Source organism: Hyaena hyaena, unplaced genomic scaffold, assembly GCF_003009895.1.
Source record: "Hyaena hyaena isolate Hyena2069 unplaced genomic scaffold, ASM300989v1 scaffold_238, whole genome shotgun sequence".
Classification (NCBI taxonomy): domain Eukaryota; kingdom Metazoa; phylum Chordata; class Mammalia; order Carnivora; family Hyaenidae; genus Hyaena; species Hyaena hyaena.
Window position 1 is genome coordinate 607649 of NW_024080870.1, and position 22090 is coordinate 629738.

The 22090-nt window shown below is 56.6% G+C and overlaps 1 protein-coding gene across 3 annotated transcripts in view; it reads left to right on the plus strand.

Annotated features, from left to right (window-relative positions):
• Positions 1-19336, plus strand: part of PMM2 (phosphomannomutase 2) — a 30071-nt gene extending 10735 nt beyond the window's left edge. The window contains exons 5-9 of one of the 3 annotated variants that reach the window (XR_005530517.1): positions 2932-3031; positions 3161-3236; positions 4326-4441; positions 15216-15485; positions 18161-18245. Coding sequence is in view for 2 of the 3 variants with exons in the window: in XM_039244323.1 (XP_039100254.1) it covers positions 2932-3031; positions 3161-3236; positions 4326-4441; positions 18161-18262 (394 nt within the window). In the remaining variant the exon portion in view is untranslated. Of the gene's footprint in view, positions 1-2931; positions 3032-3160; positions 3237-4325; positions 4442-8337; positions 8424-8455; positions 8585-15215; positions 15486-18160 lie in introns of those variants that run through there. The other 2 variants (XM_039244324.1, XM_039244323.1) reach the window with 2 other exon arrangements.
• The last annotated feature ends 2754 nt before the right edge of the window (positions 19337-22090 follow it).

Below are 22090 nucleotides of genomic sequence, written 5' to 3' on the forward strand. Positions count from 1 at the left end.
GCTCTCAGCAGAGAGGCTGAGCCGGAGCCTGGACCAGTGCCAGTGGGCTGCTTGGCACCCACTCTAGTCCCCTGACCTGTGCTTAGAAGGCAACTGCTAGACGCTGTCCCGCAGAAGAGTGAGGACGTAAATGGCGGCGTGTCCACACGGTGGAAATCTGGCACTAGGTGCTTTCCGAGGCTGTGCAGAAGGCCTGTGAAATAGCGCCCGGCCCCGGGAGTCACCTGGAGGCAGCGTTTGCCCGGCCCATGGCGTGAACTAAAGTCTGATCACTTGCTATCATTTGGAAGCCTGAGTTCACGTGGTAAAGTGCCTGCACTTCAGCTTCTGTAGTGTCTGAGGCCTGTGGCCTCTGTGACCGTTCCCGGGTGGCAGCAGCCAGCTGAGCTGCACTCCCCCACCCGCACCCCCAGTCTTTCCCAGACTCCTTCCCTCCTTTTTCTGACCTCCGTAAGCGTTTGATTTGGGGACTAACCTCTCGCTCTAGATACTGTACTCATCTCCGTTCCCATTTTTCAGTAATACTAACTAATGTCGTTTCATGCCCACAGTTAAAACACTGGCAGAAAACAACCCCATAGGCTAACAGGGACTGTTTCTTGGTGAGGTTACGGGTGTTTTCTTGGATTTATGTTCCATTTTCTTCTTGGTCTGCCCTTAACATGTAACACCTTGATGATGAGGGAGAGAAACTGTTTGTTTAAACAGCAGCTGAATTTCAGGATACGCGCTTTTGAGACTGCTCAAAGCCACAGACCCCGTTTAACCAGTGCCCCCGCCCAACACCTCCACAAAGGGGCTTCCTGTTCACATCTCACAGAAGGGGCTACGGACGAGACAGGCTGGGCCCAGGGCTGTCCTGGCCGTGGCTGGGTAATGGCTCATGGGGCTTTGTTATCCTGCCCTTGGTGTTTTTATGTGTGGTGGAAATTCTTCACGGTCGAAAGTGCAAATATAACATACCCCAGGGCAGTTTAGGCTTTACTCTGGGTTAAGCATTAAGGGAGGCTTTGAATGAATGAATGGAATGAAAGAAAGAAGGAGGGAGGGAAGGATAAGGCGTGATCCTGTCCTAGAGGGAGACCCATGTGCAGAGCTGTCCTTCAGTCCCAGGAGGTCCCCCCGGATTCGGGGGCAGACCTGAGACCGCGTTGATCAGCATTTGCCCATATTTCCCGTTTCCCATCAGCACTGCCCTCCTGTCTTTTCCCTCCATTTCCCTGTCTGCCCCTCCCCGCCCTGCCCCCCGGGGGTCACGCGGGTGCAGTAGGACTAAAGAGGAGTCCAGACCTTCAGGGAGGAATCGAACACCCGATAAAGTGCCGTAATCCTGGCTTTTGAGAACAGAAGCCTTTCTCAGATGCATCAGCCTCCCTCCCATGGGAATGAGAGGGGGCTACTGTGTCCTTGAGATGCTGGTGGGGAAAACTCAGTGAGCTCTTCGACATTTAGGACCACAGTCCTAGTGACCCGTGGGAACCATCACCAGGGTACATGTGGCAGGTACGGGCGCAGGGCTGGTCTGTACCAGCTCCGGGACGTCCCGGGGGCGGGGAGGGGGGGGGCGTGTCAGGAAGCATCTCAGATGCGCGTGTCTTGTTAGGTCATTTGCCACCTTCTGTGCACTCTGAGCACAGCTGGGAGAGGATGCAGCGATGGGATTTTGCCCCGTCGACTTGACCTGACAAGCATTCATTGCTTCCCAACTGTAAGAACTGGGACATCTGATTTCTCAAGACCCTGTAGAGGTAGCCGGAACCACCTCAGCCCCTCTGTGAGGCTCCGAGAGGCGCCCCAGGTCACACGGTGTCGCAGTAGGCAACACTGGCCTTGAAGCAGCCCTCCGCTCAACGCTGGGCACATGTCCCCGGGAGTTACAGGTGGCTGGTGGCTCGAGATCATGTGGTTTCTGTTGGACAATGAGTTTTACCGTTACTAAAGAGCTATTTATTCTTAAGGTGGAATTGTGAGCTTTTAAAAAAAGCTCACAAGGTATTTGAGTTTTTAAGAAACTATCTTGAGATGGAAACTAGGGACATGGTGGGGGAAATGGGGTTTTTGGTAAATATCTTCATTCAGAGTGACTAAAAAAGTGTAACTCTGTTCTCATTTTCCGTGGTCACAGCCACCACTTAACAGCAGTTGGCCACAGGTGCCCTGTGCTTCCCCAGTGATTGCGGAGGCTCAGCAGGCCATTCTCGGAGCCTCTTCCCAGAGCTTTGCTTGGTCACGTCAGTGCACTCAACGTGTTGCCAGCAAAGGTGTCTGACACATGAATTTCCAGACTCCTGGGGGGCCTTAGAGTTGTTAATCCTTTTCATAGTTCTTTATTAACAGTAAAGTTCACTGCCCAACAGACATCAGGTGAGCCACATGTGCAATTTTTTAAGTTTTCTGTAGCCGTATTAAAAAAAAAAAGCAGAAAGGAACAAATGAAATTAATTTTCATCACGTTTTACTTAGCCCAGTATATCCAGAACATAATCATTTTTTTTAATGTTTTATTTATTTCTGAGAGAGCGAGAGAGACAGTGTGAGCAGGGGAGGGTCAGAGAGAGAGGGAGATACAGAATCTGAAACAGGCTTCAGGCTCTGAGCTGGCAGTCAGCACAGAGCCTGATGCGGGGCTCGAACCCATGAACCGTGAGATCATGACCTGAGCTGAAGTCGGACACTTAACCGACTGAGCCACCCAGGCGCCCCTGGAACATAATCATCTTAATGTATGATCAGAATAAAACATTTCGAATGATGGGGACATTCTGCATCTTTGAAATCTAGTCTCCGTGGGATTGGCCACAGCTCTGGGCTCAGTGGCCGCCTGTGGCCCACGGCTGCCACGTAGCTGAGCACAGGCCTGGGTCTTACCCTGAGTATCCACCCGTAGCGTTGCCCACATAAATAACGTGTCGGGGCCTGTCTCCTCCCCAGAGGCACTTTCATCGAGTTCCGAAATGGGATGTTAAATGTGTCCCCCATTGGAAGAAGCTGCAGCCAAGAAGAGCGCATTGAGTTTCACGAACTCGATAAAGTGAGTCCCCCTGACACCACGTGGGCTGATGAAGAGAAGATGTGCTGCCGCATGGCCAGTGGTTGAAGGGTGCTCTCTAAACTGCAGTGAGATGATCCGTATCTGGTTTGTTTTTGTTTTTTTTTCCAGAAAGAAAACATAAGACAGAAGTTCGTAGCAGATCTGCAGAAGGAGTTTTCGGGAAAAGGCATCACGTTCTCCATAGGTACCGTGGGCGCGGACGGGCTTCAGGAGTGGGTGGTTAGTCACGGGATTGCCTTGGGCCAGCGCACTCTTGAAATTGAACTGTGGCCAGTTTGCAGGTGGGCAGGAGGATTTGGGGAGCAGTCCTTGGACGGGGAAACCCTGCTATGCGGTCAGCCCTCCCGGAGACCTGCCCAGGCTGCTGGGAGGGTTCTGAATTCTCACGCAGCAGGACCCTTCCTCCTGGCCCGAGGCTGGGTAGACTCCGGAACCTGGTGATGTTTTGGCATCAGGGAACCTTGGCAGTCAGTAGGTGTGGTTTTACAAATCGAGAAACCAAGGCCCTGCATGGAAAGGGGACTTGGCTGAGCTCAGGCAGGTTTTCTCTACACCAGGAGGCTGTCGTGCAGACTCTTCTGGTGTCTGACGTAGAGTTCTTTCTGTGGTGCACGTGTCTCGGCCTTGGTTTTTGGTAGGATACGCCCATCAGATGCTCTAAGCCAATGATTTCCCTTGTGCTCATGAGTCATTACTTAAAGCCCCTCGTTTTACGAGCTTGTCTAAGGGTACAGCTGTGGAAAACTGGAATTGCAAAGGGCTTATGTCTGTCAGATGAAGGGGTAGATTCTTCAGCCTTGAACTGTGAGGTGTTCACCCCCCACAGAGCTCTGGCGGGGTGGTCCTTGCCCCTGAACACTGCCTGCAGGTCCCCTTCCCCGCGCTTTTTCTTCCTCCTGCGAGATGAGCCACACGCAGCCTGCTTCTGGGTGTTGTCCCCCAGGGGCGGGCCCAGCTGAGCGAATCGGGGACCAGACTCCTGGCCAGCGTGCTGCAGATTGACCGCACGCTTGGCGAAACGCGTGAACACAGAGGCCTGCCTCGGTCTGAGCTGGCATTTTGTCACGCTTTTACATCCCAGGTGAAATCGTCTTGGGGAGACACATGTCACATTCATTTCTAGAACCTGTCCCTAAGGAGCATAAGTAGCAAACGAGGCTATTAAAAATCAACCTCAGCCGTCCAGTTGCTGCTGGGTAAGCGGCACATTCTTTTCAGGGCCGGGTCCCTCGCCTCCTTCCCACCTTTAGCTTCTGTGTTCCTGGCCCTGCAGGGGGCCAGATCAGCATTGACGTCTTCCCTGACGGATGGGACAAGAGGTACTGCCTGGGACACGTGGAAAAAGATGGCTACAAAACCATCTACTTCTTCGGAGACAAAACCATGCCAGTGAGTACACAAGTGTTTTCTGGAGTTCGATTGTTCAGTTTGGGCTGGAAAAGGGGAAGCGGACAAACATGCTTTTTCCCTTCACCTTCGTGCTCTGACACCGGACGGCTCAGCCGAGGCAGAAATTGAGCTGTTGTGAGTTCAGCATTGCCCGTTGCACGCACCTTCTAGAGCCACTGCCGCGGTCGGCACGTCACAGCCCTGGGCTTGGGCACGGCTCCACTGCGCTTCCCCCCGGGGCGTGCGATGTGAGTTGAGCACAGGAGTCCTGGCTGGTAGGAAGACAGGGAGTCACGTGTGTCTGAAATTCGAGAGACCGTGCGAGGGACGGTTTCGAGCTGGACGTCACACACACAGGGTCCGAGCGCCACCTGGAGCTGTGGGAAATCCTGGGTCTGGACTGAATCTAAATCAGGACCGGGAGCAGAGCCAGGTCAAAGGCCAGCACGGAGAAGGGTTTCTCCAGAGCCGCCACGACGGCAGCACAGGTGGGCCCCCAGGTGGTTGGCGAAGTGTTGAGGCCCCGGGCTGTCATATCTAAAGTTCTCACTCAGCCGGGAGAAAGCACACGCAGATTAAAATAGAGAGATGGCTAATGTCCAGGAAAAGACAAAAGCCCCACATAAGGGTCCTTACCCCGTTTTTATTAGAATCAGAGGCTTATAAACGTGCTGGACGTGCACAAAGAGACTATGAATCTGTGAACAGTAACTCGTGTATGTGACGGAAAGAGGGTCTTGAAGATATTCAGGGTTAGGGGTTTGGGTTAATACAAAACAGAATCCTGTCATCGGGCAGTCGGGGGGAAGGGTGTTTACGGCGGACATGAGGCACCACCTCTGTTTATCTCAGCGAGCCCAGGGGATGGGACAGGCAAATAACGTCAGGTTAACAAGGCACCTTTTCTTTTGTCGATCACCCCCTCTCTGGGCGGCTTCGGCGCAGTGCAGGGGGCTGTGGCCCCATTTACCTAATGCTTACCTAATGGCCTTCCTTCCCGTGAGAGCAGCTTTCTGCTGTAGTACTAAGTTGGAGGGCACTTTACGCCCTCAGTGCCTAATCTTGCTTACCTCCTATACCTTTGCACCCTCCCCCTCGATCCTGGGGTCCTAATCTTGTTTACCCACACTGGGGTGTGAGCATGCTGTGGTTTCATACTTCTTTATGCCTTGGTGACCCGTTGGTATAAGCCTGGGGGACTCCTCAGCTCATTCCCTACAGTTCCCCCTTTTTGTTTTTCTTGATTCTTCTAGTTTTGTGTTCGAGGACTGTCATGTCAGGCTCCTGGTCCTTCTTTTGCTTTTGGATGGTCCGAAGGGTGATTCTGCAAAGACATAAAAAGAAGCATAGTAAAAGCATTCCGCTTTTATCCAGAATTTGAGATGGGTACTGGCCTTGAGAAAGGATTCAGGACACGCCACACTTCCCAAGAATCAGCCCATGTATTATTAAGCTGATTCTCTGCATTTAGTAGCTATTGGAGCAAAGTCATGTCTAAATTTTCTGTATTGTCAGAGGGGTAGGAAGGAAGTGTCCAGGTGTCTCTGGACAGCATCCCAAGCCTGGCAGTGATTGTAAGGGATGCCAGTCATGCAGACCTGCTGATAGTGAGGGTCATAGGGCAGTTTGGGTGGAGGAACAGGGCCTCCACTCTCTTTCCAGTAAATTCCACTGCAGCCTCAAGAGCCTCAAGGCAGGCCAAGACTTGTTTATCCATGGAAGTCTGGGTATAAATTCTTTGGTAGTGCTGGCCATAAATTCATTAAGGACATGAGCCGTCTGGTAGTATGATGCAGGCTAACCCTGGCTGCAGTGGCGGCAGCAATAGCGCCTGCTGCTGCGAGGATGCCCATGGCTAACAGGCCAACACCTCTCTTCTGCCTCGCAGCAGAGGGCCAGTGTCGGATAAGTGTGGAATGCACACCCAGTCCTGATGGATGCACTTAGGGCTCGGAGCTGTTAAGAGGAGCCCAGGCTGGGATGCGCTAAGTACCAATAAGGAGGAGATGGTTATTTGGGTGATGTTATCCTTACTTAGCAGGACATAAACCAGCCCTGGGGAGTGGAGCTGTAATAATCATTTCCTAATTGTTGGAGCTGTAAGGTGGAGGTAGAAAGAGAGCGTAGGGAGAAGGACGCAAATTGCTTGTGGTGCCGGGAGGCCCAGGTTGGGTTCGCAGGGCGTTTTACAGAAATTTCACCATGGCTGATAGAGTGAAGAAGGAAAGACCTAGCTGCCAGAGATTAACAAGTCATGGTCCTTTTAATTTCCCTTTATGTGCAGAAATCAAAGAGCCAGACAAGCCTCCATCTTTTCAAAAACTATTCTCTCTACTAAACCGGTTGAAGGATATGGTCTTATTAGAATATTTTGTCTCAAGATGTCCTTTAGAAGCCCCATCAGAAATACTCCAGTGAAGATTGTGCTCAGTCTCTCCCTAACAGGTTGTCCAGGGAACAATGGCCCAGGGGTGCTCTGAATATTTGAGACTAGAGCAAGCTGTAACATTAGGACTACGAGATATGCTTGTTTTAAGCTTGTGGCTGAGAAAAAGGTAAGATTGCCTTGTAGAGGTGTTGGGCTGTACATGTAAAAGCCGGTTGATTTTTAGTGGGAGACAAGCAGAGAAGTTGTTAAAGTTTCGTAACACTCATAGGAGGTCCTGGAGGAAGCCACCACTGAGGTCTCGGCCTATAACACCAATGCTCTTGTTCCGTTTGGAAGGGAGGTTAAAACCGGCTCCTTCCGTGAGCTCTGTCATTATTGCTAATTGCAATATCCCTGCCTAGGAGTCTTAGGCTATCAGATACAGGTGGGTTGAGGAGATGAGCCCAGTGTGAATATTGAGCTTGGCCTGGACAAATGAGGGCAAGGAGTAGAATCACGGTTACACATTCTGAAGACCGAAATCACGGCCGTCAGATGTGAATTAGGGGTGTATGTGAAATCACTGTGTTGTAAGGATGCCGGCCTGGCTAGACAGGCGTTTAAGGCTTCCCCATGCTGTATCAGGGCAGTGACTTACGTTTGTGGAGTGACTTCAGGATGAGGCGTCCGTGAAGAGGCTTCTTCCATCTTGAAAACGGGGGCCAGTGGCTGTTCAGTCATTCTCTGGAAGGTCTGGTTCATGAGAAGGAGTCCTACGGGTGCCGGGGTAAGGAAGGCTTTACCACACGAGAGAGGGAATCCACAGAAGGCCGGAACCTGAAAGAATACAAGCATATTCTTGACCCCAGGTGAGAAGTTTAGTGGGCCCAGTCCGTGAAGACCCCCTTTCAGGGGTTTTGCACAGCACCATAGGGTGAGAGGGTTTATCTTATTTTGAAGAATGTCACTCAGCTGCAGTTGGTCCGTGAGGATTAAGATTTTTAAAGTTAAGAGTAAATATAGCACATCAAGAAAGAGCTGAGGTTCTAATGCAGATAGGCAGGGGTATCTCCCCCTTTTTGCTTTTTTAACATTTTTTTAACGTAATATATGCTCATTTTACAATTGATTGGCCTTGTGGATTATAAGGAGTGGGTAATTTCACCCAAGCTTAAGTAAAACAACTTAAAAGGGTGTGTGGTTCTGTTGTTTTACCTTTTTTGTTAAAATTATATTCATTTATTTATTTTTTACCGTTAACAAAAATGTGTTTTCTCTGTGGTTGTCGTAGGATGCACTCGTTATTTTGGCCCAGTAGTAACTTGCATGCTGATCCTTGGCCGTTGAGGCAGGGGGCTAAAGGGCCAGAGTTGAGATCTGTTCCCGTCTTTTTCAGCAGTGCCCACATAAATACGTTTCCGCCATGTGGATATCCACTTGTGGTGTACGGTGGGCTAAGTTTAGTCAGTTGGCTCCCATGTATCTTAGTAAAAGCCCTTCACGTATCGTCCGTCCCTCTGCTAAACAGGAACAAACAACTGCGGGATTTGGAGCGGCACCGAGTATTGGCATCATTTTCCCAGCCTTTGGATCAAAGGAGGAAGAATTTTAATCTTAACGCTGTGTACTTTTAAAATCCATTTATTTTAACCCCAGTCTGTCCTGACCACACATAAAATTTCCTTTTAAAGATTTTTCTTCATGAACCTTCTACAGTTTTTCTTGGCGTTTAGATCTTGTCCCAAGCCATTTTTTTTTCTAAATAACCAGTCTCATTTAGGACAAAATTACTTATTTTTACCTTCAACAAAAATATATTTCCATTACTTCTTTTTTTATATCTCCTTATTTCCTACATAGTTGCTTTTTAAAAATTTTTAACTGTTTTAACTACATTTAGTAGAATTTTAACTCTTAGAAACCTTAGTCTCCAGTGAAGACTAAGCAGTAACCAATTGTGAATGGTCTGTTACGTTAGAAAATTTTATAGGTGGTAGACTCATGAATCCATTCAGCATAAAGCATGGATTTAAATATTCTTAGTTAATTTATGTATTTATTTTAGAAGAAGTCAGAAGCATAAGCCTGCGTTTAGTAAGCAAGCCTTCAGGTCCCACTTGATTCGGAAGAGGCCTGAACGTCCAAAGAACACAAGTCAATTTATCATTTAAGCAAAACGTTCAAGTTTTAGGTCCCCACAGGCCCTGAGAGCTGTCTTAACAGTTGCCTGTGAACTGTGGGCAGAGCTAACCATCACTTTCAGCCATCGGGCGGCCATTGGCTAATAGACTGGAGCAGAGAGAACACGTAAACCTTAGTAGAATAAAGTTGTAGAACTTAGTCATAGTTCATGTGGGTCCCCTGAATGTTTTCCGGTGGAACCAGTGAGGGAATTGGAAGTTTAAGGAGGTGTTCTTCACCTTTGACAGTGTGGGGAGGAGGACCAGGTGCCACCAGAGAAGAAGGCGGCACCCCAGGCAGCTTAGAAACTAGAGGGGGAATGGAGGGTGGGAAAGGTGAGGGGCCCCTGAAGGCAGGCCGAAGCGCAGGGGACAGAGAAAGAGTTCACGTGGTCCTAAAGCCCATCGGCTCAGACGCAGGAGCAGATACGGATTTGAGTTTGGTTTGGTTTTCCACTAGTGGAATCAGGCAGCCTTTGTCGGCCCGAGAGGACAGGGAAGTTCCCTGAAACAAAAGGAGTTTCGGCAGCTCCTTGGGGGAATACTCCTTAAAGTCTCTATCCCAGAGTACACTAGCCAGAGATGGTCGGAGGGTAGAGGGAGAAACAGGGAGAGACCGTTAGAATCCCTCTGTTAGGGAGGCCTGCGTAAAACACCGCAGGGTCTTAGCGAATTGTTTTACTGACAGCGATGAGGAGTTGGGGCCGCGGTTGGGAATACTGCCCCCTGCCAGGCAGCTGTCAAGTCCTGCACAGCACGAGCCACGCAAGCGCCCTGAAACTCTGGCGCAGCGACAGCGTTCCGGGCACACGGGCAGTAAGTGCCACAGAGAGTTTCCCCAACACCCATCGCACAAGGGCGGTGAAGGCCGTGGAGCTGACCTGCTGTCTGTACTTTCACTGTGTGCACGGGCCGCCTTTCCTGGACATACTGTCCACTCTGCCTGACAGCAGGCCACAGCTGCAGTTCACCGGCCTTGGGCGCTTTTTTAATGTCCTTCTGCACTGGGGTGAGGACTTCATGAGGGCCGGTCGGTGAGGTTTTGAGGCTGGATGTCATCCCACCCTTTGAGGGGGAGGGGTATCCTCTGGCTGTAAAGGCAGCAGAGGCACAGCCTGATTATAGGGGGACTGAGGTTTCTCCTCCTCAGGTAACCCTGAATCTTCACATGCACCGTCAGAACTCAAGGGCAGTGTGGACGATGGACCAGGGGAGGGTTACCTCACGGGGGGACACTAGCCGCTTCACAGTGCCTGGTCTTCCGGGTTTCTTCTACTCGATCCCACACGTTAAGATCCTAAGTTCCTTGTTCTGCGAACCAAAGCAGTTCAGCAGGACAGCCCATAACCTGAGGAGCCTCCGACTTCACAGTCGCCCCTGCTGTGTCTCCTTCCCAGTGACTGAAGAATTTGAATGTGGCAGCTCTGCTCAGCGGCCGGGCAGGGAGCCAGGGAACTTGCAGCGATTTCTCTCCACGGGTTCCGCTGCGGCGAGTCCCCTTACCTTGTCAGGTAGAGGCTGTACCCGGCGCGTTTCCTTCCCGGAGCTCCTTCACCGCGGCGTCCTGCGGTCCCCTTTCCTTCCGTCACGTAGGGTCACCGGCTGTTGCAGACTCTGGGTCTGAAGCTCGCTCTCGGCCAGGGAGAGCGTGGACTCGATTAAAATAGAGACATGGCTAATGTCTGGGAAAAGACAAGAGCCCCACATAAGGGTCCTTGCCCCGTTTTTATTAGGATCAGAGACTTACAAACGTGGTGCTGGACATGAGGGGAAGGGGGTCTTGAAGATATTTGGGGTTTAGGGGTTTGGGTTAATACAAAATAGAATCCTGACGCCGGGCGGAAGGGTGTTTACGGCCGACGTGAGGCACCACCTCTGTTTATCTCAGCGAGCCCAGGGGATGGGACGGTTCGGGCAAATGACTTCAGGGTTAACAAGGCACCTTTTCTTTTGTCGATCACCCCCTCTGTGGGCGGCTGCACCGCAGCGCAGTGCAGGGGGCTGTGGCCCCATTTACCTAATGCTTACCTAATGGCCTTCCTTCCCGTGAGAGCAGCTTTCTGCTGTAGTACTAAGTTGGGGGGCGCTTTACGCCCTCAGTGCCTAATCTTGCTTACCTCCTATACCTTTGCACCCTCCCCCTCGATCCTGGGGTCCTAATCTTGTTTACCCACACTGGGGTGTGAGCATGCTGTAGTTTCATACTTCTTTATGCCTTGGTGACCCGTTGGTATAAGCCTGGGGGACTCCTCGGGTCATTTCCCACACCGGGCCCTCTCCAGACACCTCCCCTTCAATCCCTGTCACGCTGTCAAATGCCACCCAGTGATGGGAGTCCCCTTGCCATCAGAGGCCCCGTTCCGGGCCCTGGCCATCTCGCACCCAGCAGGTGCATCACGTGGAGGTTTGATCCCTGTGGTCTCGGGTCCAGAATCCTTGCTGCTCTGCCAAGGTTTTTCTGGGACGGACCTACCTGCCTTCAGCAAGGCCCCCCATCCAGTCCTCCAGCGTGAGGGACTCTGGGGCCGCACAGTCACACGTCCGTCTTCCTAAATGATGAAACTGGGACTCAGAAAGGGTAAGGGCCTTGGCCCAATGCCACACAGCTAGTGACAGAGCCGGTGGCACTGGAACAGACTTCCTGATCTTCAGGCAGGTGGCTTCCAGCCCAGTAAGCCGTCCCTCCGTCAGGGCACCTGAGGGTCTCTGCTGGCTCCCTGGCAGCATGGTGCCCATCAGCCCGGTTCTCAGTGACGTCGCGTGGCTTACAGCTGGTCCTTTTGGTGACAGGCTCTGGGTGCAGGCTCTGAAAATGTCCCTGAGTATACGTGTGTAGAAAAAGCAGGCTCCTGAAACTGCCCTTGGGGTCTTGGTGGGCAGGGTGCCCCTGCAGCGAGCGGCTGTGGAGCAGCCACCCACAGCATGTGGGCCGTGCTGCCGGAAGGTGGGCCGTGAGCGAGCACAGAGCGCCTCCTGCAGGCTGCTTCGTCCGGCCAGCTGCTGTGTGAGCACGCCTCAGCCGTGCGCGCCGGCTCCACCTCACCTGCCTTCCCCTGGATGCTTGCGTAACGTCCCATCCCCGTGGAGCATTAGAGAAAGTGCGGGGGCTCCTGGGCCGCTCACTGGGTTGAGCATCTGACCCTTGATTTAGGCTCAGGTTGTGATCTCACAGTTTGTGGGATCAAGCACGCTGTCGGTCTCCTCCCTGACAGCACAGAGCTTGCTTAGCATTCTCTCTATCCCTCTCTCTTCGCGCCCCCTCATTTGCACATGCGCTTTCTTTCTTTCAAAATAAACTTTAAAACAAAAACAAAAGATCAGGGTGCCTGGGTGGCTCAGGCAGTTGATCGTCTGACTTTAGCTCAGGTCACAATCCTGCGATTTGTGGGATATTTGTCGGGCTCTGTGCTGACAGCTCAGAGCCTGCTTTGGATTCGTTGTCTCCCTCTGTCTCTGCCCCGCTCAAAAGTGAATGAAGATTTTAAAAAAATGAAAGAAAAAGAAATGAAGAAGGCTGAGGGATAAAGTGTACGTCCCTGTGACTTACCCGCTGACCGGCCTCCCAGCCTTTCCTCTGTGTGGATACGGTCCCCTGGGGGCTGTGTGACCCTCTGGCAGGAAGGCGTGCTTCATCTACCCCGTCCTCAGCACAGGCACCGGGGCTGTGGCCACTGCCGTGGCCGAGGCCGTGGGGACATTCTCCCCCATTGTCTGCCCTGTGCCGGTGTCAGCGGCTTCCTGGAAATGGGCACGGACAGTCAGGCATCTGAACCTTTAAACAGCGCACCAGTTCTTGAAACTTCAGGCACAGAGCAATCTAAGTACCGGCCCTCAACTTCTCAAATTCTGTGACAGAGGTTTTGAAAGCTGCTTTCTATTAAGGCAGACCTTTGTGCTGGCCTCTAGGGAGATGGCACCTGAGCGGAGAGCTGTCTGTACAAAGCCATCTCCCTGCCCAGCACCACAGGCTTGGAGGCCTGCCTCTCAGCCACCTCCGCCCACTGGGGGCTGGGGTCCCACAGAGCCCCCTCCCTGCCTTCCCTGCCTGGAGCGGCCCCAGAGAGCCAGGGCGGGGGGGGGGGGGGGTGTTCTCCGCCCCCTCCCCCTAGGAGAGGCAGCCCGCGGCGGGGGCACCCCGGAGCCGAGGCCAACCGCCCCCTCCCCCAGCGTGTGCCATCTGCCGCCTGTCAGCCTCTCTCCGCGGGGGGGGGGGGGGGGGGGGGACTATGTTGTCCCCTGCTTGGCCCCATCTCATCTGCCCTGGGGCGCCCGCCCTCCTGCCCACAGGCCACAACACCCAGGATCTGTTAAAATGCAGCTAAAGGGCAGGCTTGAGGCCCCGGCCCAGCCTGGAGCGCCATGGTTTGCCGCAGGGAAAGGGATGGCTGGGGGCCCAGAGATCGGTCCCCCGCACTGGCCTGCATGGCTTTCCCAGGGCTGTGCCCCCACCCCCCACCCCTCCTTTCCACACTCCCAGGTGAGACAGCTTTGGCCGGCTTCCCAACTCCTGGCTTCAAGGCCCTTGGAACATGGAAACCTTCTAATACTTACACCTTTGTGGCTGGGCAAGTCCACCCGGTGATTTAGGTGTCTGCGCCTGAGGGGTGCACGTGCAGTGGCGGGGTCGGGGGTGCGGGGACCCTGTGAAAATAGCTGGTGTAAACCCCTCTCTGGGATTGTTACCGGGAGCCAAGCGGAGTACAGAACAGAGCAAGTAACGTGTGATAGTTTTGTCCGAAGAGGGGGTAGCCCTCTGCCCACATTTGCTTTTGAGCCCTTAAAGGGACTATCAGAGGACACCCCGAAACGCAGATCACAGACCTCCTGAGGGGCGGGGGCAAGGAGAGAGCTCTTACCCCTGTGACCATGAGCTGTTCTTAAATTCTCAGCTACGCGGATGGGCTGTCGAAAAATAAAGCTTTAACACACCAAACTGAAAAGGAAGAAAACAAATCTTTGTTTGCCGTTAGTTTCTAAAGCCCTTTTCCATGTCAGACCCTGGGCCGGGCACTGACGTTTCTCCTCCATCCCTCCGGGAGCCGGGCAGGGACGGACGGACGCGGGGCGAGCGGCGGCCCCCCACAGCCTCCCTCGCCCCCTCCCGCATCGCCTCAGAAGACCTGCCTCTGATCTAAGCAGCCGGGGGACCAGGCGGTGGGGCTTTGAAACCCAGGGGACCCGAGTCTGGCCCCTGCTGCCTGCACAGTGTCGTGTCGTGAGCACACACGTCTGTGTCCATGAGCCGGTGCCCTTAAGCCCCGTGGGAGGAGAGGGAGGCTCTGAGGGAGGGTGGCTCGCCCGGGGCGGTTCGGGAAAGGCAGGGACTGTGTGCCTCCGAGCAGAGGAGGCAGCCAGCGGGGTGCCCAGCCGGCCTGACCTTGCTCTGAGCCACAGGGGCCTGCGGGTGCGTGATGCCTACGAACCGGTGAACCTCAGTTCCTGGGCAGGCTTCGGACAGCATGGCGTGACCTGGACGCCCTCACCACGCCTGGCATCTCCAGGGCGCTCAAGATGCCGGAGGGCCGGTGAGGGCACAGGATGTGTGGTGCGCGCAGCCCTGCCCTGCTGCTCGTGTTTCAGTGCGAAATCCCGTGTGGCTTGTGGCAGGCCTGGGGTGGCACGGGGAGGGCCCCTCGCTCCTGGCGGCGCCCCCAGGAAGACCGCTGCGCCCCGAGGTCTGACCAGTTGGACCCCAGAGGAGGACAGGAAGCAGGACCCTGGGCGGGGGCACCGTGGGTGCGGACGTGTTGGGATCCCTGCTGACCTGCCTGCCTTCTGGACCACAGAGTCCATGGTCCCGGGGCCCCTGGGAGCAGAGCCTCGGGTGGGTGAGCCCTGGACGAGCAGCAGCCCCTGCTGTGGCTCTTCTGGGCCAGGGGACACGGGACCAGGCCCCTCGCGTGTGGCCCCTGATGCGGCCACTGGGGTTGGCAGAGGCCGCACCTCCTGCGGCCCTTCTGTGCCCAGCCCGGCACAGCCGTCAGTCCCGTTGGGGGGGGAGGGGCTGTGCTGCAGCCCTGAGGGGACCCCGAGGGTCGCCCCGGGGGCGTTGGCACAGCGAGCCTGCTTCCCACCACACCCCAAGCTGGGGTTAGCCACCGGGTTCTAAACCTCAGATGACAACCTAACATACGTGGCAGTCCCCTAATTGTTTGCAAGTCACCGTGACCATGGGGCCAAGCTTTTTTTTTTTCCCTTTTAAGCTTAACTGTTGACTCTGTGGCAGGAAAAAGGAGTCAGTCATCTGAGGTACATTTTTTCAAGTTCACGTGAAAGCTATGACTGCCCCGTCCCAGCTAATCCTCACCCCTGGAGAAAGCAGCCACATACCGGTCACAGAGTGTGCACTCGCGTCCATCTGGCTTCCCTCGCCGCGGCCCCGCGGCCCTGGAGGTACAGGTGAAGCGCCCGCAGTGACGGTCACCCCAGCCTGGGAGCACGGCCGCCGCGGGTCTCTGAGAGCAGAGCCTTTGTGCCCGTGGCACCTGGAACTCAGGTACAAGCTCGGTAAACTGACCCGAGGTACGGGAACACGTAGCGTGCGCACGCAGCCGCCTGCGGACCGGGGCCCGTGGCCTTGGACGCTCTAGTTCCGTCCTGCGGCCCCAGCGACGACGCCCCACGTCCGCCCAGCAGCGGCGTGTGCAGAAACGGGCTGGGGGGCTTGGAGACTGGACTCCACCGGGCGGGGCAGAACTGCCTTCTGCTTTTCTGTTTCATCCTCCAACCTTGGCCTGGTCGGGATTTAAATATTAACAGACTGTTGACACGGGAGATGCAACCTCCGTTTTGGGCTGTCTGGTAACACGATCTGCCCTCCTATTCATCGTATTCATCGCTTCTGGCTTTGTTCCTCTGTCTTCTCTCAGAAACAGTCCCCCTTCTGGAGCTTGGGGGAGGCTGGGCTGCCCCAGCAGGAACCTAGTGACCTGTAACCTGGTTCAGATCCCTGCGTTTGCCATTTCCCCTCCTCTGGAGCCCCCCTTTTTTTTTTTAATACTCATTTTGAGAGAGAGAAAGTATGAATGGGGGAGAGGCAGAGAGGAGAGAAAATCCCAAGCAGCCTCCACACTGTCAGCTCAGAGCCCGATGCAGGACTCAAACTCATGAACCATGAGATTATGACAGGAGCTGGTCAGTCGCTTAACCTAGTGTGCCACCCAGGCGCCCCTGACGCCTAATTCTAGAGGAATTCTAGCTCACTAGCTCAGAGTCTCCCTCCTGCTTCTCCCGACCTCCCTCTGACTCCGTTTGCAAGCTCGGTGCCCCCCCCCCCCACGCCCCAACTCACAGAAGAGCCTGCCCAGTCCCCCAGCAGGAGAGGAATTGGTGCCGCAGAAGCTCCTGCCGCTTCGCTGAGCCACGACGGCCGGGCTGAGGGGCTGGCGTCTTCCCGCTGCACAGACCCGTCCCCACCCCCCCAGCAGGGCCCTGGAAGAGTCCGAATTAGGCATCTGCCAAGCACACGTGCTTCCCTGCGTGGACGTGGTCTCCCGGGAGGCCCCGGCGTGGCAGCTGCAAACGCTGCCCGCTCCAGCAGCCGCTGCCTCAGGCGGCCGCGCGTGCCCTCGAACCCTGCCTGCACCCTCATCTCCCGTCCGGTCTCCGCGAGAGGATCGTGTCCCCAGGGTTGCAGCTTTCCGGGGGCTTCACGGAAAATCGTCTCCACCGCCTGGTGGGCCACAGGCCACAGAGCCGCCTTCCGGACTTGGCTCATCCCCTCACTTCCTTCAGGCCGCTGCTCCCGGGCGCCTCCCTGTCACCCCGGTTCCCCTCCCCTCCTTTCCCTGCCCTGCAGCCTCCGTCCTGGACCCCCCCCCCCGCCCCCAGCTGTGCCCCCCAGGCCCGTTGGGTTCAGGCGTGAGCAGGGTCTCCTCCTGGGTGAGGGTCCCACAGAGGTTTGGGTTTTCTGGACGGTAGCGCACGACTCTGTGCCTGATTAGTTGGGGTCACTGTGCTCGGTTTTACCCACCGCCCTGGTCCTGAGAGGAGTCCGACCGACTTCAGTCCTAGGAATCCCGTGAACCGGCTTGGTTAGCACGGGCTGCCTGTGACGCCGGCCAGAATGACCCAGAGCCCTTGACAGCACACACACGTGTGAGGCGGCGCTAGACCCCACAGGTCCCTGGGGGCCCTGGGCAGGGACCGTCCCTGCGGCGGCTCCAGGCCCCTAGCCTCACGTGCCCCCCGCCTGGCGCACCATGGGCCCCGCCGCGGCCCCTCCGGGGCAAGAGCGCGGTAGGCATCTCTGCGTCCCTGAGTCCTTTAAAGTGGATGTCACATTTCTCTACAGAATCTTTATGAGAAAAAGCCATGTTTTCTCTGCAGTTATTCTCATCACAGTATAAACTAATGGATTTTTCCAAGGTTTTGAGGTAGACCATCCTATCTCGTGAGGAAAATGCAGGAATTTGCAGGACAACAAAAGCCGGGGCTTTCCTGCAGCTCAGGGTGGGGGCTGGGGCGGCTGGAAGCCTGGTTTGTTCTGCTGGGGGGGGGGGGGGGGGGGGCGTGCACAGCACGGGACCCCTGCAGCCTGGCTCTCGACTCCTAGCGGCGCCCCAGGTGAAGATGTGTGTAGACGCCTAGAGCCCCCAGGAGCCACGGGGCAGCTGCTGACCCAGTGACAGCACGCCCGCCCCGCCCCGTTCCAGCAGATGGGGCAATCCAGGCGGCCTCCGAGGCAGCGGCGCCACGGATCTGCACCCCGCCCTGGCTCACACGGCAGCCACAGGCACTGTTGAAATGTAAACACATCAAAATCACATAAACTCAGTTTCTCTGTCACCCTGGCCACGTGCCACCAAGTGCTCAGCAGTCACCTGTGGCTGCTGTCAGCTCGGGGACAGCGTGGGCTGTGCGCCCTTGTGACCCAAGGGAAGGCTTGGGCGCAGTTCAGGCAAATGATGGCGGACAGTGTGCCATCACCCGAACTTGCTTTACGGAAAAATAGGCGTCGAACCTTCCTCCCGAGAGCGTCGGGATTCCTTCCAAAGGCTGATTGGCACGTTCCAGGCTAGACGGAGTTCAGGAGGCGATAAGCCCTTTCTGGGTCAGGGCGGTGCTCGTGCGGTTGCTGTCCTGGGAACCCGCGTGACCGCCGCCAGCACGGCCCGGCCCTCGTTTCCCGGGGCCACCGGGCGGCGCCACATCTCCTTCGTGTCTTTGCAGGGCGGGAATGACCACGAGATCTTCACTGACCCGAGGACCGTGGGCTACACGGTGGCAGCGCCCGAGGACACCCGCAGGATCTGTGAAGAGCTGTTCTCCTAGCGGCCCCTCCCCCGAGGGCGGGCGGAGGTCCCGCCGACAGGCCCTCCCCCCCCCCCCCCCCCGTGCCCCCGCACCCCGGCCCTGCCGGGAGCTCCCGAGTCTCAGCCCCTCCGGATGTGCAATCGCGGAACATACGGTTTTCCGGGGACGCTTCCCCATCGTTGTAGGAGGATTCAGAAAGGACAGAGGTGCCCTGACCTCCCCTCCTGACTGAAAAACGTGACTACAGGCGTTAACGACTGGACCCCTGCGGACTGGGCCCGTGTCAGTGCTGCGGGGGGATTTGGTGGTGAGAAAGGACGAGATGTTTACAGCCACTCCAGTCCCCTCTGGGAGCAGCTCCTGCCCGAGGGCCACCTTGGGGGTGCTCTGAACCCTGCGGTGGCCGCTCAGTGACCCCTGACCCCCAGGGCTTCGCACCTCAGCTGCTGTGGAACTCAGGGGACGGACTTCACTACACTCGGGAGGCTGCCGCTTCTCTGACCTTCCAGTGCAGGAAGGGGGGGGGGGCGGAGGGTTCCACTCCCCCCCACCCTGCACCTGGCCGGCTCCCCAAGGGCCTTACTCCCCTTCAGATTCTCAGCGATCACGGGAGAGCCTGGATCATGACCCCCTGGATCTTCTCGCGAAACCCCAATCCCACCCCAGTGACTTGAGGGTGGGAGCAGCACAGTGGTCGGGCCTGCGATCCCCCCCACCCCTGCCCCCGCTTCGGGCCCGGCCGCACAGGGCCTTCCCGGGAGGCGGCACCCACGTCACTTTAGCATCTGGGTGCGCTGGGACCACAGACCCTCAATGCACCCCAGTCCACGGCCCGGCCTCTGCGCCCCGCCTGGGTGCTTTCATCTCCGCGGAAGCTGGCTCCCCCAAGCCTTCGGGGGGCCCCGAGGCCTGTCTCCATGGGGTCAGGTGGCAGGCAGCCTGCCTGTGTGACCACAGACAGGGAGGCCTGGGTCCGTGGCTCCCAGGTCGCCGCCACCCCGCCGTACCTTTTGTGGTTGCATTTTGCAAATGATACTGTAATGACCTTTCACAAAGAGAAATAGCAAATTAAAGTGATTTTATTGTTTCCTATTTCTCATTCGGATGACCTTTTTCTCCTCTGTTTCGTCAGACGATCGGCTGTGTTATCCTGTCGGGTTCGGGCAGGAAAGCCACCGTTTGGGACACTCTGGCTCCTGGGGTTTCTGCCGCGACAGGGTTGTGTGTGTCCGGGTGGCACATGGCCTTCGTCACCGTCCTGCCCGTGGGGTAGGGAGCCGCGACTCCCCGTAACTTTCCTTGACTTGTTACAGCAAAGGGAGTGGAGTCTTCCTCACCCTCGTCCTGGCTTTTCTAACTGAAGACCCTGCCCGGGGGCCCTGAGGCCAGCAGGCTGCACCCGTCTCACCTCCCTCTGCACTGCCTCCACCCCTCCCTCCTGCAGCGGGGACACAAAGTCAGAACAACGGGTGCACCTCGCTGCCCGGACTCAAGTCCTGGCTGTGCTGTGACCCTCTGTGACTGACTGGTTCACCCCAGCCTGTGTGCGGTCAGGTGGGGAACTTCAAGCACCTCACTCAGCCCCCAGGAGCCCTGCAGGGCAGGCACTGCGCCCAGGGCAGGGCCCATCCAGGGGGCCCCTGGAGGGGGGAGAGGGGCCAGGGAGGGCACACCCGGGACTAACGGAGAGGGGCCAAGGAGGGACCACCTGGGGGCCACTGGAGACAGAGGGGCGGGGGAGGGAGGGGGAAGGGGGAGGGGCCAGGAGTGCCCACTTGGGGGCCACTGGAGGGGAAGGGGGGGCCACTCCTCCCCGGGGCCGCAGTGAGGCGCCCGCTCTGCATTCCAGGGAGGGAACGGGGTCTCAGGACCCGCAGGGCACCCTGCGAGGTCTCTCCAGCCAGCAGGCAGGCAGCGCCTGGGCAGAGCCGGGCCCACCTTGCAGAGCCGGGCAAAGCAGCCATGGCCCTGAATCACTTCCTCTCCAGCCGCTGCTTCCTCCCGCCTAACCGCTCCTTGACCTTGGCCCCATCGGCCCCTGGGCCCAGCAGCCAGGCCCTGGGCTCCCTGGCACCGCCGCTCAGCCCTTCACTAGGAGCTGGGCCCGGGCGCCCTCCGCAGGCTCAGCCCCCACCCAGCCCCCACCCCCACCCCCACCCCCACCCCCCCCCGTCCCATGCCGAGTGTGGCGCTCCGACACGTCTCCTCGTGAACAAGCGCCCACTTCAACTCTGCCTTCACAAGTCCAGTGGGCTGCTGTCCGTTTCCCTAAAATGCTCGGAGAATCCGTACTGCAGTGAACACATTCACCTCTGCGCTAATAAAAATGATCCACCCGCCCTTGGGGACAGACGCTGGCTGGGCACGAGATTCCCAGCCTGACCCCAAGTCCAGCCCAGAACAGCCCAGCGTCCGTCGGGCCCCGCACCTGCCGCCACGCTCCCGGGCCAGGAGACCCTGGGCTTTCACACCTCCCGCTTCCAAACCACCTGGGTCGGGCCCACCCTTGCTCCGCCTGCACCTGCTCACGCGGGAGCCACGCCAATGCACTGACAGGGCACGTAGCCACAACCGACACGGCCCGCAGCGTCTCTTTCCACGAAGCCAGCCTCTACTGCAGGGCCGCCTGCGCTGGAGAGTGTGACCGTCAAGGAAGAGGGGACGATCCCTCTTCTTCACCAGCCAGCCAGAGAAGCAGCGTGTCAGCCTCATTTGGGAGGAGGCCCGACCTGCTGGCTTAAAGGAGAAGCCTGCCTCCGCCCTCACACACAACACCCAGCCTTGCACACAACACACTTTATTGAGGGCGAGGTGACGCGCAGGGAGGGGGAGAGGGATGGGGTCCCGGATGCCACCCCAGCTCGTCACCGGCATCAGGTGCCCTCCCAGAGCTTCTGTGAATGGGGACTCGGTGTCTGCACAGAGGACCGCTGGGAACACGCGAGGCTGGGGGCCGGGGGCCGCCGGGGGCCCGGCAGCAGGCGGAGGCGGGGCACACGGGCGGGGAAAGGCTGTCTGCACCGGGCTGCGCGCGCGCTCCGCCAACGCCTGCCTGCAAATTCCCAGCCAGCCCCCACCGGTCGTCAGCAAAATAGTTCTGTCCTCCAAAGGAAGCCATTCCCAGACTTCAACCCTTCCACACACGAGACACGTGAGGGCCTCACCGCTTCCGGCACCCGTGGGCCCCCCGCCGTCGTTTGCAGCATCGCGGTCGGATCCCAAGCCAGCTATGTTTTTTTGTTTTTTTTTTTTTTTTTGAGAGAGTTAGAGACAGAGTAGGGGACGGGCAGAGAGAGAGAGAGAGAGCGTGCGAGAGAGAGCATCCCAAGCAGGCTCTGCACCAACAGTGTGGATCCCTACGAGGGGCTCCATCCCACAAACCATGAAATCATAAGCTGAGCTGAAGCCAAGCGTCGGATGCTTAACCGACTGAGCCGCCCAGGCTCCCCGACCCCCAAGCCAGCTTTACTAGGTTCACTTCCCTGCAACTCTTGACAAAACGGACCTTTGAGTACACAGAAGCCACAGATTTCCAAACGTTATTATCCAGCTATTCCTATTTTTAAATCACAACTAGAGCCAAACCAAACCACCGCAAAGAAAACCCTAAACATTTGCTAACGGAAAATACCCACAAAGGTTCGAAACGCCGGCGGCCAAGCGCACACAGGGCTGGTTCCCGGGGAGAGCCTTGGTTATTAAAGAAAAGAAAAAGACCCTCAGCATTTAACACCAGTTTTCAGAAAAACCCCATCACCAAGGGTGCATTTTCTCTCCAAGTTTTGACTTTACCAGGCTGTCGAGAAGCGAGCCACCACCGACCGACTCCTCTGATCTGGAAGGATC